The sequence below is a fragment of the Panthera pardus genome, unplaced genomic scaffold (assembly GCF_024362965.1).
Source record: "Panthera pardus isolate Hobbes unplaced genomic scaffold, ASM2436296v1 HiC_scaffold_25, whole genome shotgun sequence".
In the NCBI taxonomy this organism is placed as follows: domain Eukaryota; kingdom Metazoa; phylum Chordata; class Mammalia; order Carnivora; family Felidae; genus Panthera; species Panthera pardus.
The window spans coordinates 23,716,420-23,742,160 of record NW_026526821.1 but is presented as its reverse complement, the minus strand read 5'-3'; the positions used below and the strand labels follow the sequence as shown (position 1 = coordinate 23,742,160).

General features: G+C 47.4%; 1 protein-coding gene across 9 annotated transcripts in view; it reads left to right on the top strand.

The window, feature by feature from the left end:
• Positions 1 to 25,741, top strand: part of CEP250 (centrosomal protein 250) — a 51,675-nt gene that overhangs the window by 15,758 nt on the left and 10,176 nt on the right. For 7 of the 9 annotated variants that reach the window (XM_053890309.1, XM_053890311.1, XM_053890308.1 and 4 more), the window contains 19 exons: positions 286 to 393; positions 910 to 1,071; positions 1,844 to 2,022; positions 2,516 to 2,698; positions 4,446 to 4,590; positions 5,418 to 5,564; positions 6,276 to 6,506; positions 7,792 to 7,985; positions 8,208 to 8,335; positions 8,566 to 8,735; positions 15,196 to 15,363; positions 15,762 to 15,896; positions 17,508 to 17,651; positions 18,536 to 18,669; positions 20,461 to 20,599; positions 21,575 to 21,914; positions 23,169 to 23,290; positions 24,235 to 24,355; positions 25,397 to 25,518. In XM_053890309.1, the coding sequence (XP_053746284.1) occupies positions 286 to 393; positions 910 to 1,071; positions 1,844 to 2,022; positions 2,516 to 2,698; positions 4,446 to 4,590; positions 5,418 to 5,564; positions 6,276 to 6,506; positions 7,792 to 7,985; positions 8,208 to 8,335; positions 8,566 to 8,735; positions 15,196 to 15,363; positions 15,762 to 15,896; positions 17,508 to 17,651; positions 18,536 to 18,669; positions 20,461 to 20,599; positions 21,575 to 21,914; positions 23,169 to 23,290; positions 24,235 to 24,355; positions 25,397 to 25,518 (3,072 nt within the window). The remainder of the gene's footprint in view (positions 1 to 285; positions 394 to 909; positions 1,072 to 1,843; positions 2,023 to 2,515; positions 2,699 to 4,445; positions 4,591 to 5,417; positions 5,565 to 6,275; positions 6,507 to 7,791; positions 7,986 to 8,207; positions 8,336 to 8,565; positions 8,736 to 15,195; positions 15,364 to 15,761; positions 15,897 to 17,507; positions 17,652 to 18,535; positions 18,670 to 20,460; positions 20,600 to 21,574; positions 21,915 to 23,168; positions 23,291 to 24,234; positions 24,356 to 25,396; positions 25,519 to 25,741) is intronic. The other 2 variants (XM_053890310.1, XM_053890312.1) reach the window with 2 other exon arrangements.

Sequence of the window (25,741 nt, the reverse complement as noted above, 5' to 3'; positions counted from 1 at the left end):
AAGCTCATAGAAGCAGTTGCCTAAGGTTACCAATCTTAGGAAGGTGATAGAGCAAGAACTCTAATCCAGGCCGTCTAATTTGGACCTCTGACTCACTCAATCTGAACTCTTAATCACCACATCACACTGTCTTCAGAGTCCTGGGACATTAGTAGCACTCACGTGTGGTCAGAGAAAAAGTGGGGTTGACAGAAGAGACAGAATGAGATTCTGGCTGATTTGGAGGGTGGAATGATAGATTCTTCTGAGAGGTTGGCTCACACCTCTATCTTGTTCCCTGTTCAGGAGAAAAATCATGCAGAATTAATGGACCACGAGGCATCACTTAGTAGGAATGCCCAAGAGGAGAAGCTGTCTTTACAGCAGGTGATCAGGGATATAACCCAGGTACTGGTAAGCCTTCTGTTTGTGGTAACTGGGCTATGGCTCACTCTTCCCCAGGCCTCCATGTCCTCTTAGTCATGCTTAGATATTCACTCTCTGAGGTACTTGGGCTTAGGGACTTTGGGTAACGAGTTCTCTGAATGTATTTGAAGACCAGCACCCTAAGGGGTAGCTAAGCATTCGTGTGCTAGCACTGCCTGCTGGAACAGGCCCTCTTAGTGCCGGCTGCAGTTCTCAGGCCGGTGGCTAGATTCTGGTCTTTGTTATGTCGGTATCCCCTTTCTTCATTTCTTCATTTATTATTACCTCAGAAAGTGCTCTTGTTGCTAGTCCTAGGTTTGGGTGACCAAAGGTGAGGAGTTGGAGAAATCAATCCTTTTTGCTCCTAGATACCCTCCTCCCAGCCCTCTGGGAGAGGAGCTGAGAAGGAAAACATCAGGTTGGCCCAGCCTGTAGTATCACGTCTTCTGTGTGGACTCTAGGCCTTGGTCGGCAGGGTGGTGACTGTGCTGTGGTGGGTTTCAGGTCATGGTGGAAGAAGGGGACGGTATGACCCCAGGCTGTGGTCACGAGAGCTCCTTGGAATTGGACCCTAGTGGCGACTCTTCCCAGTTTGATTCCCAGGACCCAGGCAAGGCTCTTACTCTGGTGCGTTCAGTGGTGACTCGAAGACGCCAGGCTGTGCAGGTGAGAGCCCCACCATTCCTCCTCAGCCACGGGACTGGGTGTCTAAATTGATTTGTGCCCCAGGCACCCTCCTGGCCTGGACTGGCCCTTTCACTATGTTGACTAGTCATGAGGTGTTTGGTCAATACCCCCAAAGTGCTCTTTAGAAGCTCTCAGTGTGTGTCCAGTTGTACTTGTGGGTAACGGGCACCATTTTCTGTGCGTTTCACTTTGCACGCAACTTTTGTATAGCATTACACAAAGGTACACAACTGGAGCCCTGGGAGACCGTGGGTAAGTGTTCCCCAGCTCTGATGGTCCCAGCCACACTAAACTATCTCCATGACTGCCCCCACTCCCCCAATTCACATGTGAAGATGATGGACTCTGAGACTCTGGGAACCACAGAAGCCCAGTAATCTTTGATCCTCTGTCTTCTCGACTGGCTAAAACTGGCCACATCTCTTTTTTCTTTTTTTAAATGTGTATTTATTTTTGAGAGTGAGAGCAGGAGCAGAGGGGGGCGGAGAGAGGGAGACAGAAAATCCAAAGCGGACTCTGTACTGACAGCAGCGAGCTTGATGCGGGGCTCGAACTCATGAACCGTGAGATCATGACCTGAGCCAACCGACTGAGCCACCCAGGCACCCCTTGACCAGCCAGATCTCTATTCTTAGCTTACCCCTGTACCACCCTCAGCCCCCTCGCCCAGCCCCACTCTCAGGCCCCTGACGCCCCTCCTTTGCTCTTTCCTCTTGCTCACCATCTCACTTCTGTCACTCTCCCTCCCCAGGACCTGAGGCAGCAGCTTTCTGGCTGTCAGGAAGCTGTGAGCTCCTTGCGGAGGCAGCATGATCAGTGGGAGGAGGAGGTCAAGGCCTTGAGACAGAGGCTGCAGAAACTCACCGGGGAACGTGACACTCTGGCAGGGCAGACCACGGACCTCCAGGGAGAGGTGGAGTCTCTCAGCAAGTAAGCAGGGGGCTGTTCATCCCGCCCCTCCCCCCGAAGTGACTCTGTGGTCACACAGTTCTGGGCTGTCTTGCTTTGTGTTCTGCTTATTCCTGCTCACTCAGTTTTGGATCTTTGTGATGACAAAAACAAACAAACAACAGTTTCCCGCCTAAAAGGAAAGATGAGGGGTTTTTTTTTAATGTTTATTTATTGTTGAGAGAGAGAGAGAGAGAATGTGAGTGAGGGAGGAGCAGAGAGAGAGGGAATCAAAGAATCCGAAGCAGGCTCCGCGCCATTAGTGCAAAGCCTGACGTGCGGCTCGAACCCACGAACCGTGATATCATGACCTGAGCTGAAGTCGGACGCTTAACCGACTGAGCCACCCAGGTGCCCTGGAAGATGAGGTTTTTAAAGGAAACAGACACCTCTGTCCTTTGACCCTGTGACGTCTGCTTCCGGGAAGGATTTGAGGTTCCAAGGTTTCTGCTCATCTCTGGACTCCATGTTCTAGGGAGCGAGAGCTCCTGCAGAAGACCAGGGAGGAGCTGCAGCAGCAGCTGGAGGTACTGGAGCAGGAGGCGTGGCGACTGCGAAGGACCAACATGGAGCTTCAGCTGCAGGGGGACTCTGCTCAGGGCGAGAAGGAGGAACAGCAGGAAGAGCTGCACCTGGCTGTCCGTGAAAGGAAGCGCCTGTGAGTGACCGGTCCCCTCCTTCCTAGGGCTTGATTTTCCCTTCGGTTCCACACCCTCCTCCACCCCACCCCCATCTCTTAGGAAGTGGAGTGAATCACAGCCTGGCGTGCAGTGGGCTCACATTAGCTTCCCGCTCCTTCTTTTGCAGAAAGATGAATACAGAAAGTTCACCCAGGCTTTTCTGAGCACCCATAAGGGCTGCGGGGGATACAGAAGGAAATAAGACACAAGCACTGATCTCAAGCAGTTTGTGGTCTACTGGGGGAAAACAGACAAGTAAATAGCAAACTGTGCATGAGGCCAGATGAAGTATGAATGAGATAGAGCTTCAGGCTGGGTCCTCTGGGAGCATGGGAGTGAGAGTTAACAATTGAAAGTTTCATGGAGGAGATGGTGGCCTTTGAGCTGGGCCTTGACATGTTTTGATTGTGGAGAGTGGGAGAGGGGCGAAAGGGACAGATCAGCAAAGATGTTCAAGGTGGGCTGGGCTGGGTGAGGGGTAGGACTTAATTCTGGGAAGTCATGGGAAATGAGTTGGTCTAGGAAGGGAATTCCAGAGTCAAGAGACCAGCTAATCTGTAAATTCCCCTATATAACGTCATAGAGAAAGCAAGGACTTTCGAGCTGGCAAAAGTGTGGTTTAAATTATGGTCCTGCCACTTGGGCAGATTAGTTTATTTGTAAGATGGAGATGATAGCATTTACCTTGAAGGATCGCAGGGAGATTAGAATGCTGTTTTGCAAAATGCTGGCATAGAGCCTGGCATGTGGTATGTCTTCAGTAACTGGTGCCAGTTACAGGTACAGGTACAGTTACACTTTTGGCATATGTATCCCCCTCCTCTCCTGTGCCCTAGCTCCTTGCAGCCAGTAGGCATGAAAGGACTTCTGTAAGGGTCATGACTCGTGCAAGTAATGGTCTCCCCTGTATCAAGGAGGAGAAAAGACAACCCACAAAGATGATTGTTTTTAAATTTAATTAGTGTGAATCGATAATACGTTTATCAATATTTATAACGATCTGGGGGCGCCTGGGTGGCTCAGTTGGTTAAGCAGCCAACTTCAGCTCAGGTCATGATCTCACAGTCTGTGGGTTCAAGCTCCGTATCAGGCTCTGTGCTGACAGCTCAGAGCCTGGACCCTGCTTTGGATTCTGTGTCTCCCTCTCTCTCTCTGCCCTTCCCCACTCATTCTTCTCTCTCTCTCTTTCAAAAATGAATAAACATTAAAAAATTTTAAAAAAATATTTATAACGATCTGAAAGTCAAAGCTACTTAAAAAGACAAACAGAGATACACCTCTCTGCTTCATCCATCCCATTTCCCTTCCTTCCCATTTAGATTGCTCTCTTGGGGTGCCTGGGTGGCTCAGTTGGTTAAGCATCCTCTTGATTTCACCTTAAGTCATGATCTCACGGTTTGTGGGTTAGAGCCCCACATCAGGCTCTGCGCTGGGCATGGTGTCTGCTTAAGATTCTCTCTCCCTCCCCCTGTGCCCCTTCTCCCTTCAAAAAAAAAAAATAATTAATTGCTTTCTCTTTATCTTTCCAGCTACTTTATGCAAATATATGTATATATTCTTATTTCTCCCAATTTCTTGCCTTTTTCACTGTATATGTCATGGAGGTCATATCAGTTTTTAGAGAGCTTCATTCTTTTGCTTGGCAAAGGTAATTACACTCCTGTTCCCTTCTGGGGTGTGACCACTCCCTGAGATGGCCCCCAGCCTCCTCTCTTTCCATTGTAGTCAGGAGACGCTGGCAGGCCTGGAAGCCAAACAGTCCGAATCACTCAGTGAGCTGATCACACTTCGGGAAGCCTTGGAGTCCAGTCACCTGGAAAGGGAGCTGCTGAGGCAAGAGCAAACAGAAGTGACCGCGGCACTGGCCAGGGTGCGTGGGCCTCCACCCCTCACTTGCTGGGTGGTGTGGGTGGCTTGGAAAGTTATGTTTCTAGGCAAAGGCCATACGGCCTGCCTCATTGTTCACCCTTCAAGCCTCAACCCTTCATATTTCCTGCATCACTTACTAGTCTCTGCTTTTGGGTTCTGTCCCTCCCAGTGTACTCTACACTGGAGTTAGAATGCTTTTCAAAAGTATAAATCTGGTTACATCAGTCTCCTTCCTGTAACCATTCAGTGGCTTCCCAGCTGCTTGGTGCCACATTCAAAGCCCTTTGCCTTCTGGCTTCCTCCTCTGTCTATAACCTGTCCTGACTCCCCATATACCTGGAGTCCTGCCACATCTTCAGTTTCGCCATGCATTTTCATGACTCTGCTGCTTCCCACGTACTCTTCACTTCCCACGGACTGCTTCTTTCCTCTCTCTCTCACCACAAACCGCTTCTCGCCTCTCAATACCCAACTTAATCGCCAGCTCTCCTACCAAGCACTTTTGGCTCCCCCAACCTCAATGAATGCCTTTTTTTTTTTTTGAGTTTCCAGAGCACTTTGTGCTGACATTGTGTATGAAGTCATCACAGCGATAGTTGTTTCTGCATCCTGATGTCTGTGCCTCTGTACTATGAGCTCCTCTCTCACTTCTCAATGAATGAACAAAGGAGTGAATGAATGAAGGGAAAACTTGTTTCAAATGTAAGGGAAGGATTGGAGCGTTAACTGATCTCTGTACAAGGACGGCAGCAATTGTTGGGGATGTGAGCTGTTCACCGTGGTGGGAAAACGTGAACACGGAAACCCTTTAACTCTCTTTGTTTTTAGGCAGAACGGTGTGTTGCGGAGCTGTCTGGTTCTGAGAACAGCCTGAAGGCAGAGGTCGCCGACCTTCGGGCTGCAGCTGCAAAGCTCAGTGCCTTAAATGAGGCTTTGGCCTTAGATAAAGTTGGACTGAACCAGCAGCTTCTCCAGGTGAGCACAGATTTCTCTGATCCACAGAGTAAGGGCTGGGCCCTGACAGAAGGCAAGCCAGTGACTGGTAAAGCTCATGCCCATGACAGGGAAGAGTCCTTAATGGATCAGTGCAAGATGGATCAGTTCCCAAATGTGGTCCTAAAATGAGCAAAAGGAACATTGACGGAACAGAGGGCAGCAAAGACTATAAGGCCTGGGCTTAGCCGTTAAAAATAATCTGCTCCCACACCTACAGCAGAACCACCTTTGGGCTGGAGGGTAAAATCTCCAGGGCTGGGAAGAAGGCCTGTGTCCTCTGGAAGGAAGACTCAGTTTTTAATCCCATTGTGTGAGATAATAGCAATCTCGAGAAAAGGATCTGCTGAAGAGCCTGCATCTCAAAGAGTGTGTTTCTTATAGGTTGCAAAGTTAACATGTCTCTTCACTGCTCCTATTCCCTTGAGCCCTAGAAATGTTCCAGATGCCCTTTATTCTGAATTCTTTAAGAGTAGGGTTTTGCCTTTTTAATCTCCATCCCCAGCATCAACCCATCTAGTACCTGGAAAACAGGCACCAGACCAAATGAATGCATAGTCCCCCTCTCTTACAAGCCCTCCTGTGTTTCTCCTATGAGTCATAGATTCATGTCTTACTTGGACTTCCGTCTTAGCACTTGGTCTATAAACTGTAACCATTTGTCTTTGATGCCTTTCCCCTTTTGACCAGTAGTTGGAACAGGAGAACCAATCTATGTGCAGCAGAATGGAAGCAGCTGAGCAGGCAAGAAGCACTTTGCAGTTGGGCCTGGCAGAAGCCGAGAGGAGTAGGGACGCCCTGCAGGAGAAGAACACTCACCTGGAGGTTCAGCTGCAGAAAGCAGAGGAGACTGGGGCTGAGCTGCGGGCAGATCTCAGGGGCATCCAGGAAGAGAAGGAAGAAATTCAAGAGAAATTAAGCGAGGTGAGAACACAAAACTGATACATCCCATTAAGATACCACACGTACTCAATGTAGAAAATGAAAACTCGACAGAAATGATTCAGGAAGTGAAAAGGTCTTACTTCCTAAAAGTGACCAGTGTTACTGGTTTCAGGTACATCTTCCCTTTTTTTTTTTTTAATCTTTTATTTTTATTACTTTTGAGACAGAGAGAGACAGAGCATGAACAGGGGAGGGTGAGAGAGAGAGAGAGGGAGACACAGAATCTGAAACACACTCCAGGCTCTGAACTGTCAGCACAGAGCCCGATGCGGGGCTCGAACTCACGGACTGCGAGATCATGACCTGAGCCGAAGTCGGACGCTTAACCGACTGAGCCACCCAGGCACCCCATACCTTCCTTTTTTTTAAAACAATTCCCAGGGGTGCCTGGGTGGCTCAGTTGGTTAGGCGACTGACTTCGGCTCAGATAGTGATCGCACAGTTCATGAATTCAAGCCCCGCGTCAGGCTCTGTGCTGACAGCTCAGAGCCTGGAACCTACTTCAGATTCTGTGTCTTCCCTCTCTCTACCCCTCCCCTGCTCACACTCTGTGTCTCTTTGTCTCTCAATAATAAATAAACGTTAAAAAAGATTTTTTTTTAAACAATTCCCATAAGAATCCTTCAGATTCCTTACTACTTCACACTTTCCAGTTTGAATTAGATGCCTTTTCCTGGATGCTCTAACAGTACCTCCTGCATGTTCCAGCCGCCACAGCCTCCTCACTGTATTATAATTATCCGTTTACAGTCTCCAGCATTAGACCAAAAGCTCCTTGAAGGCAAGGCTGTGTCTTAGTTGTTTTTATTCCTCCATCTTTTAGCACAATGTCCAGCACATAGCAGCGGCTCAGTAAATTTTTTCTGAACCAATGACACAGCTCAAAGATCATCTTTTGCCTCTACCAAACTTCTCACTGCCCTAAAATGATACAAATTTTCCTTCCCAGAATCCCTTTCTCAGAGACTGATTGCTTTCTTCCTGATGATATACATGTTTTAATTCTAAAGACTAAAAGCTCCTTAGAGGTAGTTCTCTTGCAGCCCTAACCCCGGGTCTTGCACAAAGGAGAACATGCTTCCTGGGCTGGGAGTTCTACAGGTTGATGAGGGAAGTAGATAAATGCCACTTATATGAGTGGGCAATGCTCAGGACTCACAGAGCTGGGTCCAGAGTCTCTGAAGGGCCAATGCCCCAACCTGGTGATAGCAGCCCCAGGGGATCCTGCCTCTGCCCTGTAATCTCCCGGATTTCTCCCTCTCAGGCTCACCATCAGCAGGAGGCAGCCTTCGCTCAGCTGGAGCAGCTGCATCAGGAGATGAAGCGACAGGACGAAGTGCTTGCTCGGGAAGTGCAGGAGAAGGAGGCCCTAGTACGGGAGAGAGCAGGCCTAGAGGTGCGGCTGCAGGCTGTGGAGCGAGACCGGCAGGACCTCTCTGAACAACTACTAGGGCTCAGGTAGGGCCCACACGCAGTTCAGCCAAGGACAGAGAGAGTTCTGCAAGGCAAGGAGTAGCCAACCTAAGCTCCCTGCCCAAAGTAAACGGGTCCTAAATGAGTTATGAATTTGTAATTGCCGCCTAATTTCTCTGGGTAGTCAGTACTTAGAATCCAACTCCTCTTAAGGAAGGTTAAGGGGCTGGATGGGTAAGAACTCTTCCTTATTCCTGAACCTGACAGCTCAGCCAAGGAGCAACTGGAGAGCAATCTGTTCGAGGCCCAACAACAAAATTCTCTGATAGAGGTCACCAAGGGACAGCTGGAGGTCCAGATTCAAACTGTCACTCGAGCCAAGGAAGTAATTCAAGGTGAGACCCCTCCTCTCCTCCCCCCCACCCTACCCCAGTCCCCGCAGCTGGGATGGGGACTCTTCATTCCATGGAGATCTTGAAAGCCTGGAAGCAAATGGGAAGCTCAGAGGTCCTCCTCCAGCCAGGCTCAGGGCTTCCTGGACGGAAGTTGTTTATGAGATCTGGGGAGAAGGGAGAGGGGAAGAGGGCAGAGGCCCAGTGAGAGATACCTGTCCCTGGTATCTTAGGGGAAGTGAGGTGCCTGAAGCTGGAACTGGACACTGAACGGAGCCGGACAGAGCAGGAGCGGGAGAACGCAGCCAGACAGCTGGCCCAGGCTGAGCAAGAGGGGCACACTGCCCTGCAGCAGCAGAAGTCAGCCCATGAGGAGGAGGTGAACCGGCTCCAGGAGAAATGGGTAGGTCATGGATGTGGCTGGGGACAGGAGAGGCAGATGTGGCCTCCCTTCAGTGAGTGCTCCACCCACTGACTCTTGGGACAGATATTGCTGCTTATAAGAGTGAAATCTGAGCAGGACTAGCCTGGTCCCATGGTGTAAAATCCAGCTTCTAGCTAGTAATTGAGCAATATATGAAAAACACTAAGAACAATTCTTGACATGTATGTAGTAAGCTCTATATTTGTGTTAACTATTATTGTTGTTGTTTGAGTATGTACAGAGAATTAAACATGGATCCTGGGATTTAGGATTGTTATACTGGCCCCAGGATGTAAAGGGAGCAGAGGAATGCCTTGGACCCCTTCTTGTCTAATTCAGAACTGTATTTCTTTTATCTTTTAATTATATAACTTAGTCTATTTGCTTTTATTGTGACTATAGGTATATTTGGATTTATTTCTACTATCTGATGCTATTTTTCCTGCCTTTTATACCTTTTGGGGCAGGGAGGTCACCTTTCTTAACTTCTTTTAGGGAGTTCAATTGGATGATTAAGTTGTATTCTTTTCTGGGTTCTTTTTCTCTCTCTACTACTTTGGGTGGTCTGTTCTCTATTTTTAAAAAAATTTTAGTTGTTTCCTTTAATATTTAAAAATACGTACTTAATAGGGGCGCCTGGGTGGGTCAGTCGGTTAAGCAGCTGACTTTGGCTCAGGTCATAATCTTGTGGTTCACGAATTCGAGCCCCACATCGGGCTCTGTGCTGACAGCTCAGAGCCTGGAGCCTACTTCAGATTCTGTGTTTCTGTCTCTCTCTCTGCCTCTCCCCTGCTCATGCTCTCTCTCTTTGTCAAAAATAAATTAAAAAACAAAAACATTAAAAAATTTTTAAAAAATACATACTTAATAAAATCATAAGTTAATCAGTATGGACTGCATTCACTCCTCCCGACCTATGTACTGTTTTATTCAATGTGTTTTGTTTTAACTAGTTTGTTAACACCACAAATTATTTTGACTTGTTTTCAACCATGAATATTTGTTTAGATACACTGAAAAAATTACAAATGATTTTCACTCATCATCCCTTCTTGCATATCAGACATTCTATTTGGATTTATTTTCCTCCTTGAAATAGAATTTCTTTGGTGAGGGTCTGTTGGTAATTAATTGTCTGAAAATATTTCTATTTTACTTTTATTCTTGAAAGATAGTTTCATTGGGTATAAAATTCTAGGATGATAGTTATTTTCTCTCAGCATATGCATTATTCTATTGTTTGTGTCGAGAAGACCCTGATTAGTTGTTTGTCAGACCTTCTTACTGTATTTTCCATGTATCTTGACTATTACATTTTCTACATTCATTTTTCTTTTTCTATACTGTATTGTAGATGATTTTTCAGATCTGTCTTCTACTCACTAACTCCCTTTCAGCTGTGTCTAATCTGCTATGTAGTCTATTCACCAAGTTTTATATTTCACTTATTAAATTTTTTTATTTCTAGACATTCTATTCAGTTTTTTTTTTTTCAAATCTTCTTGGTCATATTTTAGTTTCTTTCCTTAATTTATATTTTCATCCACTCTTTTATTCTTTAAACACATGAAACATATTTTTATGCTATTTAATAACACCAATAACTAAAGTCATTTCGGGCAGGGGCTCCTGAGTGACTCATTCGGTTAAGCGCCCAACTCCTGATTTCAGCTCGGGTCATGATTTCATGGTTAGTGGGATCAAGCTCCACATCAAGTTCTGCACTGATAGTGTGGAGTCTTCTTGGGATTCTCTCTCTCTCTCTGCTCCTCCCCTGCTCATGCACTTGCTCTCTCTCTCTCAAAATTAAATAAAATAAATTAATTAAAAAAAATTAAAAATAAAATAAAAATAAAATCTTTTCGAGCCTGACTCTGCTACATGTTTTTTCCATTGGTTCTCACTCCTGTGTTTTATGATTCTTGACTCTGAGCTCACATTCTTTAGAAATTTTTCTGTGGGAATCCTTTTGGCCTAAGGCGGAAGAGTTTTTCTTCAGAGAATTTGCTTTTGCTTCTGTTAGGAATTTCCTAGCAGAAGAGGAGGACACTGTTGTTATCCCCATTTTTATAGATGAGGAAACTGAGGCACAGAAATATGATAGAAATTAACTGAGGTCACTTGTACTAATAGTGTTGGATTAAAGGTTCTATCATCCCAGAACCATCTCAAAATAAAATTTTAAAATGAAGTGAAATAAAATTTCGGTTGAAAGTATTTGGGGTCACATTCAAGCCCTATGCCCACATGAAGACCAGGTTGTGGTTGACTTCTCAATGGAGATTTTTTTTTTTTAATCCTGTGTAAAAGTTGAAGCAAATAAATGTTCTTGCTATTTCCTTCTGTGGGATTTTGTTTTGTTTTGTTTTCTCTCCCCCTACTTTCTGTCCCTTTCTCTTCCCCATTTCTCTCTTTCCTTCTTCTCTCTCTCAAGTTTATCCTTCTACTGAGAGTACTATAGCCCAGGGATAGGCAAGGTTTTTTTGTAAAGGGCCACATATTAGGTTTTGTGGACCTTATGGTCTCTGTCATAATTATTCACCTCTGCTATTGTAGTACAAAAGTAGCCAGAGATACCATGTAAACAAATGAGCATGTCTGTGTTCAGATAAAACTTTAAGTGTGGACACTGAAATTTTAATTTCACATAATTTTCACATGTCACAAAAATCTCTCTCTCGGGGCGCCTGGGTGGCTCAGTCGGTTGAGCGGCCGACTTCGGCTCAGGTCACGATCTCGAGGTCCGTGAGTTCGAGCCCCGCGTCGGGCTCTGTGCTGCCAGCTCAGAGCCTGGAGCCTGTTTCAGATTCTGTGTCTCCCTCTCTCTGATCCTCCCCCGTTCATGCTCTGTCTCTGTCTCAAAAATAAATAAATGTTAAAAAAAAATTAAAAAAAAAAAAAAATCTCTCTCTCTCTCTCTCTCTCTTTTTTTTTTTTCTTTCTCCTTTTCAACCATTAAAAGTATTAAAACCACTGTTAGTTCACAGGCCATACAGCAACAGGAGGCTGGCCAGATTTTGCTCACGTGCCATAGTTTATTGACCCCTGATTAGCCCTTTGGAGGTCCAGTTTTATGTGGGAGTCTTCTATTGGACTCCCCACCCCGTCTTCTGTTTTCTTTTTCCCACGTAGCCTTAAAATGTATTTCAGTTATTAGATATAGCAGATACCTCCAGTGGAAAGCCAGTCTGTACTCATTTACCATTTATAAAGCACAAGTCTTGCTTTGATTTTGACTCCTGTGAAATTTTCATTATTTTCCTGCTGGCTCACTTATACATTAAAACATACACTGGGGCATCTGGGTGACTCAGTCAGTTAAGTGTCTGACTCTTGGTTTCAACTCGGGTCATGATGTCATGGTTCCTGAGATCAAGCCCTGCATTGGGCTCTATGCTGATGGCCAAGGCCTGCTTGGGATTCTCTCTCCCTCTCTCTCTGCCCTTTCCCTGTTTGCACTGTCTCTGTCTCTCTCAAAATAAATAAATAAACATTGCAAAAAAACCCACAACATATATTTAATATTTTATCAGTATTTTTTGCCATTTTGCAGCTGGAAGGTTCAGAAATCTTGTTTTTCAGGTCTCTGAAAATAGAAGTTGATTTGTGCTTTGTGTGTATTTGTGATTTGACTGTTATTACAAGGCAGACTTGTTGGTAAAATGGTAGCTAGAAGTTTGCTTGTTTTGAAATTATATGCCTAAAGTAAGTAATTTAATTATTCATTGAACAGTGTCCAGAAGGCACTTTCCCCAGCAAGAATTAGGCATATCACCCCGGGAAAATCCTCCAAGTGAAAGATGCAATAAAGTTCCAAAATAATGAGTAACCACCTGACATAATCTAGGCTTCTCTGGAAGGATTGACCATCTCATGGCCATACCTGAGTCATGGGAGGGCGTGTTCCATTTTTTCCTTTCCTCACATTCAGACAATCCCCCTGAATTCTGATCATCTGACTTTATGATCTCCCTACTGATTGAAAAGGTTGACTACTCTCATAACTCTTGGGGTCTGTTAGTTTGATTGATTGATTGATTGATTGATTGATTGTAAGCTCTACACCTAATGTGGGGGGTTGAACTCACAACCCCGAGATCAAGAGTCACATGCTCTACCAACTCAGCCAGCCAGGCACCCCTGAGAGTCTGTTAGTTTTAACTATGACTGCCTTCTCCTGGAATCCTAACAATTGGAAAAACTCTTAGGGGCTCTAGTCTTCATTCTTTCACCTAGTGCATGTACCCCCTTTAATTGTAGTGATAGTGGACACTCATCAACCACTTCCCCATGCCACATGCCTTGCTAAATGCTATTTACATTATTTCAGATAGCCTACCTACTACTAGCTAGTGAGGAAATTGAGATGTAGAGAAATCACTCAAGGTCACATGGCTAATAAGCAGTAGAACAGGAATTAACCATCTCTTAACCATTTATGCTGTGGTCATTCCTGCAATATCCCTTTCATATGGTCACTTAGCTTCTGTTGTATTCCACCAATGGCTGCCCATTCATTTCTAGGTAGATCTAGTTATTGAAAAATTATTCCTTATGTCAAGCCAAAATCTATTACGTGAAACAAATCACATCTTAGGTTTGCTTGAAATACCTCACCAACATGCTTGCTTTCCTCTAGACATGTTACACGTTACTCATGACCCAATGTGCAGAATATTCTGATCCACAACCTAACTGGCAACCCTAGCCTGTTACTTCCTGGACATCATGGAATTGGCTCTTTTGGTAGCTATAACACACTTCTAATCAAATTGAGTGAATAGGCCAGTTTTTTTTTTTTAAACACTTACTACTATTAAAATTCATCTTTCTCATATTTTCACAGCTGGCTTTTTAAATCAGAGGGAATGATTTGATGTTCGTAGCTGTTTGACAACTGTGGCTTTATGGATTGCTATTCTTAGGCATCTTAACAGTCCAGCAACTGACATGTGATTCATTCGTGCAATGTTGAGTGTTTACTGTGTGGGGGGTGTTGAGGAGACGGTGGAGAGCAAAGTAGACGTGGTTCTCCTTATGGAGCTTAAAACCTCAAAGGAGAAGACAAGTATTAAACAAGTTAATATGTGAGCGTGTAAGTTATTATGGAAGATCCGTGAAGAATAAGAACTGGGTGTTATAAGAGCAACAGCAAGGGGGCAACAGCAAGAGCAACAGCAAGAGCAATAGCAACTTAAAACAGCAAGTTGTAAGAGCAACAGAACTGTTTTGAGTGTGTGGTCTGGGAAGGCCTCTCCAGGGAAGCATTAGTTAAGCTGTGAGGAACAATGGTGTGGGAGGCAGGCAGGGGTGTTCTAAGGAGCAGGAAAGCATGAGGAAAGAAGGGCCTTAAAGGTATGAGAGTGTGTAGTGTGCTCAAGGTCCTGAAAGGAGGTCAGTGTGGCCAATGAGGGGGAAGCTGTACAAGATGATGTTGGAAAGGGGTGAAACCCTAGAGGCATTCCCATTAAATGAATGCATAATTCGAGCAAAAATTTGTAAATATTTTTATTAATTTATTTTTAGTAGGCTACATGCCCAACATGGGGCTTGAACTCACGACCCTGAGGTTGAGAGTTGCATGCTCTACCAATTGAGCCAGCCAGCACCTTGAGAGCTTGTAAATATTTTAAAGGAAAGGTGCAGGGAACTTCTCTCTTAATGCTAATGATAAAAGGTGTTAAGTAAGGTGATAAAAGGTGATAAAAGATGGCTTTCCACCATCTAAAGTGCTGTACATGACTTATCTCAGTCCTTAAAGCAACCCAAATTGTTATGCCCATTTTTATAGATGAGGAAACTGAGTAACAGAGATTAGATTGAAATTAACCCAGGTCACTCACTAGTGGTGTTGGATTAAATAAAGACTGTAACCCAGGCAGCCTGGCTCTAGAGCCCTTCACCAACTATCCTGAGAAGCTAAGAGAGGGTGCCGGGTTAGTCTGGGGGATTGGGGAAGGCTTTGGTCACTGGCTGACCTCCGGCAGGACCAGGATGCTCTGTCCTCATGCCCTTGTATAACAGGAGACATCCTAGCTAGGCTCAGCCTGACTTTTTGGGAGGCTAACTCTACCACCTTGGACAGGGCAGAGTGGGCAGCAGAGAACCAATCTGCCACTCAGTTCATTGTTACAACTGTCAACCATAAGTGGTGTGGTTGCTTGAAAATAACATATCTGTAACCTATGTTAGGGACAATTGCACTTTAGAAAATGCTTTCTTGGGTATTTTATCATTTGATTTTTTACAACTCTTATTTGGTTCTCATAAAATTTGGTGAGACAGATAAGCCAAGAGTTAGCAACCTCACTTTGTCGATTGGGAGACAGGCTGAGAGAGGTACCAAGGACACCCAGCTGAGACCTTCTCTGCTCCAGCCCTCCTTTTGCCTCCTGTCCTTACCCACTGGGTTCTAACCGTGAGTCCTTCACACGACCAGGAGAAAGAGCGCTCCCGGCACCAGCAGGAACTGGGAAAGGCTCTGGAGAGCCTAGAGAGGGAGAAAATGGAGCTGGAAATGAGGCTGACGGAACAGCAGGCAGAAACCGAGGCCATCCGGACACAGAGGGAGGAAGAGAGGGCGGAGGCAGAGAGCGCCCTCTGCCAGGTGGGAAGCTGGGGAGATGGGAGCTGTGATCCCCCTACCTCCGACCACTTCCTTTTCCACTCCCAGGAGTATTGCTGCAGGGGGGCTTCCAGAAGAGACGTACATGCCCACTTTGCTGCTTAGTGAGAAGGGGTGACCGGCGCTATTAGCTGTGGGGCCGACAGTATGCCACACTTCCTGAGGGAGGGCTGATGTTCACCACATCCTGTCAGCTTGCAAACCAGTGACAATCTTTGTACTTCCTGGTTCTTAACCAGTGGGTCCAGATCTTCTTTGGCCCTCAGCCCCCACCCCACATTCTGGAAGAACCCTTGAGCAGCTGGGCTGTGTCTGTGGCCTAGAGGGTGAGCATGGTCACCCCTGATGCAGCAAGCCCTTGCCCTCCTGCCTATCCACAGATGCAGCTTGAAACTGAGAAGGAGAGGGTGTCCCTCCTGGAGACACTGCTGCAGACGCAGAAGGAGCTGGCAGAAGCCAGCCAACAACTGGAACGGCTGAGGCAGGACATGAAGGTTCAGAAGTTAAAGGAGCAGGTATGGAGGGTGGTCCTGGGCAGAGAGGAAAGGCGGTATTGATGTGCTCCTTCAACATTGGCCAGTTCTCTGTTGCCTCTTTGCACCAGGTCCTGGGCTAGGTGCTGTCACATGACAAACATAAAGGTGAAGCACAGCACTGAAATGACAGACACGGTCCCTGCCCTCAACGAGCTCACATTCACTCGCATAGAGTGGATGAAAACAAGCAGACACAGAATAAAGGAGACAATTACAGATTATGATAAGTGCCGTAAAGGAAATGGATAGGGTGAAATCATTGAGAGTGAGTCAAAGGAGGCCACTTTGCACAAGGTAGTCGGGGTGTTCACTGAGAAAGCGACATTCGAGCTGAGACATGAAGGTTAGAAAGAGCCAATGACATGTAACAGTAGGGATGAATCCTGAAAGCATTGTGCTTCATGTAAGAAGCCAGTCATAAGAGGCCACACAGTGTATGATTCCATTTGTAGGAAGTGTCCAGGATAAGCAAGTGTACAGAGTCAGAGAGCAGATGAGTGGTTGGAAGTAGGGATGGGGTTAGGGAGGGTACAGTCTTGCTTTCTGGGATGATAAAAATGTTCTAAAATGGATTGTGGTGATAGTTGTACAACTCTGTGAATATACTGAAAACCATCGAATTGCAGGCTTAAATGGGTGAATTGTACGGTATATGACCTATATCTTAGTAAAGTCCTTTATTTTTTTAAAATTTTTTAACGTTTACTTATTTTTGAGAGAGAGAGAGAGACAGAGCATGAGCAAGCGAGGGTCAGAGAGAGAGGGAGACACAGAATCCGAAGCACGCTCCAGGCTCCGAGTTGTCAGCACAGAGCCCGACGCGGGGCTCGAACTCACAGACTGTGAGATCATGACCTGAGCAAAGTTGGGCGCTTAACCGACTGAGCCACCCAGGTGGTCCTCAGTAAAGCCCTTTAAAAAAAGAGAGAAGCCAGCTATTTGAAGAACTGTTTAAGCAGAGGAAATAGCCACCATAAGGGCTGTGGCACAGACAGAAAAGGGCTCGGGGAAGGGCCAGGGCAGAAAGGAGGCCCTGTGGCTCCAGCTCAACAGACTCAGGGGCCAGTGGAGAGGTAAGCGGGAGCCCTTGGTCAGCCATGGTAGGAGCTTAGAATTTGTTCTAAGGGCAGTGGGAAACTGTTGGATGGTATTTAAAAAGAAGAGTAGGACATGATTTATTATATATATTTTAAGAAATACTTTAGCTGCTGAGTGGAGAAGTGTGTGTGTGTGTGTGTGTGTGTGTGTGTGTGTGTGTGCGTGCGCACACACATGCTCACATGTAGGGGGTGGTGGCCTGAAGTGGAAGTAGGGATATGCGACAGGAGGCCACTGCAATGGTCTGGGTGAGGGACTGCTACCAACTGAGGGTCCCCGACCAAGAAAGCCTGGGTGAGCCAGCAGGCTTTGTGGGGGAGGGGAGGGAACGGGAGGTGAGGGTTGAGGTGACATTGTGGAAACAGCGTGGATTGTGGCATCCTGCCTCAGCTTTTGCCAACCCAGTTGAAAAACCAGTGTTAATGTGACACGGGTTTCAAGACGCAGGCCCCATCGTTTCCCTCTGCTCACCACGGTCTTCTCTTTTTGCAGGAGACCACCGAGCTGCTGCAGACCCAGCTCCGGGATGCTCGGCAGGAACTGGAGCAGGCAGCCCAACGGGACAGGGGTGACCTTGCTGGTCTCCGAGAAGAGTGCAGGGCCCTGCTGCAGGCCAAGACAGACCTGCAGGAGCAGGTGCCCCCTCCTGTCTCCCAGCCCTGCAGCCCTTCCCCAGCGTAGCCAGCCTCTCCTGTGACTCCAGTAGGAAAGGGGAACCCTGGCCTGCTGCCTGAGCTCGGGAAGGAGGGAAAACAGAGGGGGGCTGAGAGCTGCACATGTGTCCTCAGAGCCCCAGGATAGTCCTCTCTCCCTGTGTTAACCACAGAACTTAGATTTTCTCCGGTGCCCATCGTTCTTCCCACCCTCCCCAGAGATCCAGTATTTTTTTTCCAAAACTTTTTAATGTTTATTTATTTTTGAGAGACAGAGAGAGAGAGAGAGAGAGACAGAGCATGAACAGAGGAGGGGCAGAGAGAGAGAGAGGGAGACACAGAATCCAAAGCAGGCTCCAGGCCGAGCTGTCAGCACAGAGCCTGATATTGGACTCAAACTCATGAGAACCCTGAAAGCATGACCTAGGCCAAAGTTGGATGCTTAACTGACTGAGCCACGCAGGCACCCTGAGATACGGTGTTTTTTATACCAGGTTGCTTTTCCTACTCTGATTGCTTTTCCTTCTCAGAATCCTGTATCAGCTGGTGTTCTGACTGTTTATTTTTTAAAAATACAATCACAATACACTTGCCCATCACTTTGCCTTTGGGTAGTTACATTCAGGCAAGATTTTAATTTGCACCTGCCTTTACACAGCAGGTGTGGGGCTAGGGGATGAGGGTGAGGCTGAACGGTACTGGGGGAGGGGCAGTAAGAATAGTGTGTAAGGGTTGGAGAAGCCCCAGAGCAAGGGACATGGGCCAGTAACTAAGGTAAACCTTGAAGGACCCCAGAGCCCCAGGCGGAGTGAGAAGCCTCCTCCTGCTGGCCACCCGCCCTTTGTCCTCATGCCTTTATCATCCCAGGTGGAGGACTTGAAGTCTCAGCTGGCTTCCAAGGATGACTCCCAGAGGCTGGTGGAGCAGGAGATTAAGGAGAAGCTGAGAGAGGCCCAGGAGTATAGCCAAATCCAGAAGGAGCTGGAGAGCGAGAAAGCCAGGTAGGCTTGACGGGCTGTGGAGTGGGCTTTAGCCTGTCTCGCTGCTGTGGTCACGTTGAGGTGGACAGTTCTTTGCTCAGGTAACCTAGCCTCTTGTGTCTCCAGCCCTGGACTATACAGGTAGCCATGTGGAGAGGATGTGGTCCCTGTCTTCAAGCTTACACTTCATTCACTTAGTATATATGCTTGTGTGAATACCAGATGCTGTGCCAGGGGTGGGGGATGCAGGGATAAACAAGACAGCATGGTCCCTGCCCCAGTAGAATTATAGTTTTGTGGGGGAAGACATCAATAAAATAATCCCCCAGATAAATCATTGCAGATTATGTTACCTGGTATGGAGGGAAGAAATAGGATGCTGAAGTAGAAATGGGAGTTGAGGATATATATTTTAGATAAGATTTTAGGGAAGGGAAGGTCTTCCTCAAGGAGATTGCCTTTAATTTTGTTTTTTATGTTTATTTATTTATTTTTGAGAGAGACAGAGACAGTGTGAGGGGGGGAGGGGCAGAGAGAGAGAATCCCAAGCAGGCTTTGCGCCGTCAGCACAGAGCCCGATGCGGGGCTTGAACTCATGAATCTGAGATCATGACCCGAGCCAAAACCAAGAGTTGTTTAACTGACTGATAACCCAGGTGCCCCAGAGGTTGTATTAAAACTGATCACCAAGGGGGCGCCTGGGTGGCTCAGTCAGTTGGGCATCTGACTCTCAATTTCAGCTCAGGTCATGATCTCACAGGTTATGAGATCGAGCCATGTTGGGCTCTGTGTGTTGGGTGTGGAGCCTGGTTGGGATTCTCTCTCTCTCTCTCTCTCTCTCTCTCTCTCTTGCTCTGCCCCTTCCCTGCTTGCACATGTGTGCATGTGCTCTCTCTCTCCCTCAATAAATAAATAAATAAATAAATAAACAAATAAATAAACAAACAAACAAACAAACAAACTGATCGCTGAAGATGAACTGGAACCAGCCATGCAAAGGAGTGGGAGAGCTCTATGGTGGGAGTAGAAATCTCACAATGGCCCGGAGGTGGATCAGAACTCGGGGTATTTGGTTGGGGACTCTGGAAGCACTGTATGACCAGAGCCCAGTGAATGACGAGAGGGTGTGTGACCTGGAAAGTCTGTGTCACTCAAGACTTATGGGCCATGGCCAGAAGTTTGCATTTTATTTTAGGTTTAGTAGTAAACCACTGAAGGGTTTTAAGCAGAGAAATGGACACGATCCAGTTTACGACATATCAGAAGGGGTAGTGATGGCAGAAAACATCAGGAGTGAGATACGGCCATTCAGGCGAAGTGCAGCGTGTCTCAGTGATGCAGAAGTTTGAAAAAGAGCAGATCCTCTTGTTGATGAAACTATAGGCAGCAAGATAGTTTAAGAGGTGGGTATGGTTGTCTGGGTGAGAGATACTAAGGCTGCACCAGGGTAGAGTAGTGGAGAAGAGGAGGGAAGGGGCTCAAGGGACGTTAAGGGAGTTGGACTCCATTATATGTTATCATAGATTGGACATAGGTGGGAGGTGCAGAGGGGATGGACAGAATTGGACACGTTGAATCTGAGGTATTGCATAGGTATTTCCGGAATCTACCAGAGAAGAATAAACTGTGCAGCTGAAGGCAAGTATCATATGCGTGAAGTATGTAGGAGTACTCAGTCGGTGCTCAGTAAATGCTAGCTTTTATTGTTTCACTATAATTATTGTTAGTTTTTCTAATTATGAATGCTGTGTTTAGCACAGTCAGTTCTTCATTCCCTGAGAGAATGACCTTAGACCTCTGACCTCTCTTTAGCCTGATTCAGTCGCTGGTGGAAAAGGAGCAGAGACTCCTTGTTTTACAAGAAGCGGACTCTGTTCGACAACAAGAGCTGAGCTCCCTGCGCCAGGACTTGCAGGAGGCCCAGGGAGGGCAGAAGGAGCTCAGCGCCCAGGTACTTCCCACGCTGGTGATGGGCCCCTTTCCTTGGTGGAAGCCCACTCCTGGAGTAGAGAGGGCGACTGTTTAGGATCCTCTCATAAAGAGGGCCGTTCTCTTTTTCCATATTACAGGGTGTGCTGGGACTTCAGCCACCCTGGCAGGAGAGGCAAGTCAGAACTGGGCAGGGTGGGGGCTTGGGAACCTGGCCCAGAGTTGAGAATGGCCCCTGTGAGGAATCTGACAGCCCAAAACGTGGCGCCCAAAGGAGCAGAGCCACACAGGCCCGGTTCAAGCATGGCCACGTCTAAGTGCGCTTGGTCAGCCTGGCAAGACACAGCAGCGGAATAGGTTATTATGCAGATCAAGTAGGCAGCAGCAAGAAAACTTTGGGACTTGGTCTGCTCACTGCAGGACCCCAGACCTCGGATGCCAAGGAAAGCCAGAACCGGGATGGGAAGGGTGAGCCAGGAAGAGCTAGATGGTAGACTGGGGCAGAGAAGGACCAGGTCTGGTCATTAGTGCTGGATTTGGCTCCCAGCTCTACTGCTTCCAGGTTGTGTGAGCATCAGTTTCTTCATCCATAAAACAAGGATGATAATTCTTAACTATTATAAGAATGTATAAAGTGTCAGGAACACAGTAAGCCCTCTATAAGTGGTAGCCATTATTATTGTGACTGGTCTTATTTAGGCTCAGTGTCAGGGTTTCAGGAAGAGCTCTGATCATAGCAGGGATCTGGCATCACTGCCTGGTGGACCAGGCCACAACCCATTTGCGTTGCCCAGGCCCGTGGGTCAGGAGTCAGTAGGTGGACATGCAGGTCAGATCGAGGGTAACACTCATTCCAGAGCTCTCCTTGCCTGCTGGGGAGCTGAGCCTCCCAGCGCCAATCAAGATGTGCATAGGGATTGAGTGGGGTCAGGCCGGGAGGGTCTGACGAGAGGGTGTCCGCTCCCTGCTCAGAGTGACAACACTTCCTTCCTGGCAGGTGGAATTACTAAAGCAGGAGGTGAAGGAAAAGGAGGCTGACTTTCTGGCCCAGGAAGCACAACTGCTAGAGGAGCTGGAGGCATCTCGAGTAACAGAGCAGCAGCTGCGGGCTTCCTTGTGGGCCCTGGAAACCAAGGCAGCCCAAGTCCAGCTCCGGCTGCGCAGCACAGAGAACCAGCTGGCGGCCCTGACAGCAGAGCAGCAGCCCGGGCAGCAGGCGCAAGCCCAGCTGGCCAGCCTCTGTTCTGTCCTGCAGCAGGCCCTGGGGTCTGCCTGTGAGAACAGGCCTGAGCTGCATGGCGGGGGGGACTCTGCTTCCGTCGGGGGCCCAGAGCCAGGTAAGACCACCCAAGAACTCAGGCCTGGCTCCCTGGATAAGGAAGGGGCATGTGGTTTCTTAGGCAATATTGCAGCAAGGCTAAGGTCACAGACTCCGGAATTAATTCAATCAGAGTTTGAATCACCACTCTGCCGTTTGATAGACATGTGTGCCTGGGCAAGTCGCCTATCCTTTGGGCTTGATTTTCTTTAAACTTTAAAATGAGGATGAGGAAAAATAATTAATAAATAAATAAATAAATACATAAATAAATAAATAAATAAATAAATAAATAAAATGAGGATGAGGTCACAGTGCCTGGGTAGCTCAGTCGGTTAAGTGTCCGACTTCGGCTCAGGTCATGATCTTGCAATTCATGGGTTCAAGCCTCACATCGGGCTCTGTGCTGACAGCTGGGAGCCTGCAGCCTGCTTCGGATTCTGTGTCTCCCTTTCTGCCCCTCCCCCACTCACACTCTGTCTTCCTCTCTCTCAAAAATAAACAAACATTAAAATGAGGATGGGGCATCTGGGTGGCTCAGTTGGTTGAGCACCTGACTGTTGATTTCAGCTCTGGTCATGATCTCATGGTTCGTGAGATTGTGCAGAGCCTGCTTGGGATTCTGTCTCCCTCCCTCTCTCTGCTCCTCCCCCGCTCACACTCTATCTCTCAAAATAAATAAACTTATAAAATAAAATAAAATGAAATAAAATGAGGATGTTCAAAGTACATACCTCTGGGGATTTTTCTAAGGAGTTAATGAGATTATGTAGTAAAATAGGCATTTACTAAATGCTTACTTAACAAATGATAGCTAGCATTATCTAGTGCCTGCCATAGCTCCTGGCACATAGGAATGCAGAAAGTGGATGATGTAAGCACCTGCGTGTCTCAGTCAGTTAAGCATCTGACTCTTGGCTTTGGCTCAGGTCATGGTCTCACGGTTAGTGGGATTGAGCACGGTTAGTGGGATTGAGCACGGCATGGCGCTGTGGGCTGATTTGTAGGAGAAACCTCTCTGTCTCTTCCTCTCTCAGCAGGAATTCTCTCTCCCCGCCTCTCTGCCCCTCCCCCACTTGCACACGTGCGCGTGCTCTCTCTCTCTCTCTCAAAATAAATACACTTAAAAAAAAGTGCATGATAAATGAACTGCTCAGAAGGGGTTCTTTGGGGGAAAGGAGGGATGGGGGAAGGCCAAGGCCGTACCAGGGGAGGTTTGGCTGTTTCCTTTCATAGTGCCGCCAAGTCAGGAGGTGTTTCCTCATTTTTTCAGACCAGAATGGAGCCAGGATTCTCTTTAAGAGAGGGCCCCTCCTGACAGCTCTGTCAGCTGAGGCCGTGGCATCTGCCCTCCACAAGCTTCACCAAGACCTGTGGAAGACCCAGCAGGCTCGGGTACGATTCTCTGCTCTTCTTCCTTGAACTCTTCCCTCCCCAGAGACTCGGTTTGAACTGTTTTATTCCCCAGATCAAGTTGCGATGAGTTCCACTTCCATCACTTACTGCCTGGCAAGCACGAGCACAGAATGTGGTTTCCTGGGCCTGGGCTTCACTAGTTAACTGGGGCAAATCATGTCTGCCCCCCAGGGGTGTGAGGATTAAGTGAGTGAGGGATTTGAGTGGGCTCTGTGAGCTTGAAAAGCCTGCGCAGATGAGGGATATTGTTTGTATCATTTTCCTCTCAGCCATGAATTATTTATTCTTGGTGCCAAGATGTCCAAGGAAAACCCAACAAATTGGGGACTGCTGAAATTTGAGGTTGCCATTTATAGGAACATTGTGGGCCTAAGACTGAACCAAAAGTCCCGTAAATTCCACCCCTTGGTGACCCTATCATTCAATAAAAAGTGAGTATGCCAGCCACTGTGAGCTGATGGTACAGAAAGGAGAACGACCAACTCTCCACCCTCAAGGAGGCCAAGGAAGCAAACTGCATTCTAAGATAGAACTGATAGAATTGATCGGATCAATAACAGATACAAATGATGATAATGGGAGGAAGGGACAGTTCATTCCAGCTTGGAGAGGGACACAGGGAGGGAAGAAGTGACACTTGAACTGATCTTTGAAGTAGGAGTTTGGGGAAAGGAGAGGGGACCCCAGGCTAAGACATCAGCAAGTTGTATTTCAAAAGGCACACAGAGGGTCACAGGGTGATTCTAGGCTCCAGCCAGTTGGAGCAGAGTCTGTCGTCACTCCCAGGAGCTATCAGGGACTAGATCCGCAGTGGCAGACCCCACAAGGGCTGAGAGGAAGGAGGGGGCAGCTTGGGTATGGGGCTGGGATAGCTTTGTGGAAGAAGAGGCACTTGGGGGTCAGCTTCGCCCTTCCTTTCCCAGGATGACCTGAGGGAGCAGGCCCAGAAGCTGGAACAGCGTCTTACTGATACCGAGGCAGAGAAAAGTCAGGTCTGCACAGAATTACAGCATCTGCAGAGAAAGCTCTCCCAGAACCAGGAAGGTGAGAAGCTCAAGGCAGGGAGATTTGGAGGGAAGAGAGAGGAAACACCAGAAGCCCAGAACAGGCAGCCACTCTTCACTGCTCGCTAACAAGTGTGAGAAAAGATACCTAGAGACATCTCCAAAGGAGTGATGACCCTGTGAACTAGTTTTCTGCTTTGTTTGGCCTTTGTGGGCCATCCTAGAAGAAGGGATTCAGGAGGACAGATTGGATGAACTGAGAGGAGTTCCTGGCTAGGCTTCCACTTTCTCTGTCTGTGTTTAAAAACTGGCAACCTAGGGCCAGGGCTATTTGAGAACATTATAAAATTATGTATCTTTTGCCATTTATCCATATTATTTATTTTTATCATCTCCAACTGTGTCCTCAAAATTATTAAACTTTGACAACAGAAGGATTATGGGCTTGTTTGAGAGACAGCGAAGTGGGGCGATCTGGGGAGAACGTACCCCTGCCACAGCCAAGGGCTGGAAAGGGTGGGGACTACTCGGAAAGGAAAGGAAACGGAGGGTCTCGAGGGCCAAGCTCCATTGTAGAAGAGAAGAGGACAACTTAGGGAGGGAGTCTGGGTCTTGAAAGTGTCCGCAAAGGGCTTCCTGAGAGCCACACACATAGAGCTGGGTTCTGGTATCTTTTGCAGAAATGGGGGACAGCCAGCAGAGCGAGCCTAGTTTCTAGCAACCTCTCCAAACCATAGAACTGGAGACCAGCGATGATTTCCAACATCATTGAGCTCCACCCTGTTGGGAGCCCAGGGGTGGAGAGCTGTGTGTGATCAGGATGAGGTGTATTGGGAGGGCAGTCAGGCAAGTGCTCGCACTGGGCAGCAGATCCCGACGTGAGTCCGGAAGCAGCAGGGAGCCTAGACCACCAGGAGCAGCTGGAAGATGGGTGATGTCTCTATGAAACTGGATGTAATTCTCTCCTTCTTGGCCTTCTCCCCCTTTGATTCTGTGCCTCACCTTCCATCTGCCCCTCTATCCCTCTTTTCCTCCACCCTCAATCATGGGCCTCGCTCTACCACCTCCCCTCTTCCCAAAGAGAAATCCAGGTGGGAAGGAAAACAGAACTCCCTTGAATGTGAGCTGACGGAACTGCATGAGACTGTGGCATCATTACAGAGCCGTCTATGGCAAGCAGAGCTGCAGGGAATAGAGGCCCAGGTGAGGCAGCCCTGGTTTGGGGTAGGGGATTTCTTTCGGGCTACTCCTCGGGGGCCAGGTCTGCAGCCCCAGACTCACCTTGGCCGGTGGCCATACCTCATCCATATGTAGTGCCCAACTTCCTTGAGCAAGGCTCTCTGTGTTTCCCTGGCTGTCTCTGTGGCTCTGAGGGCCATTATTAAGGCCCCAGTGAATCCTCCTCCAATGAGTTTTTCCGAATTAA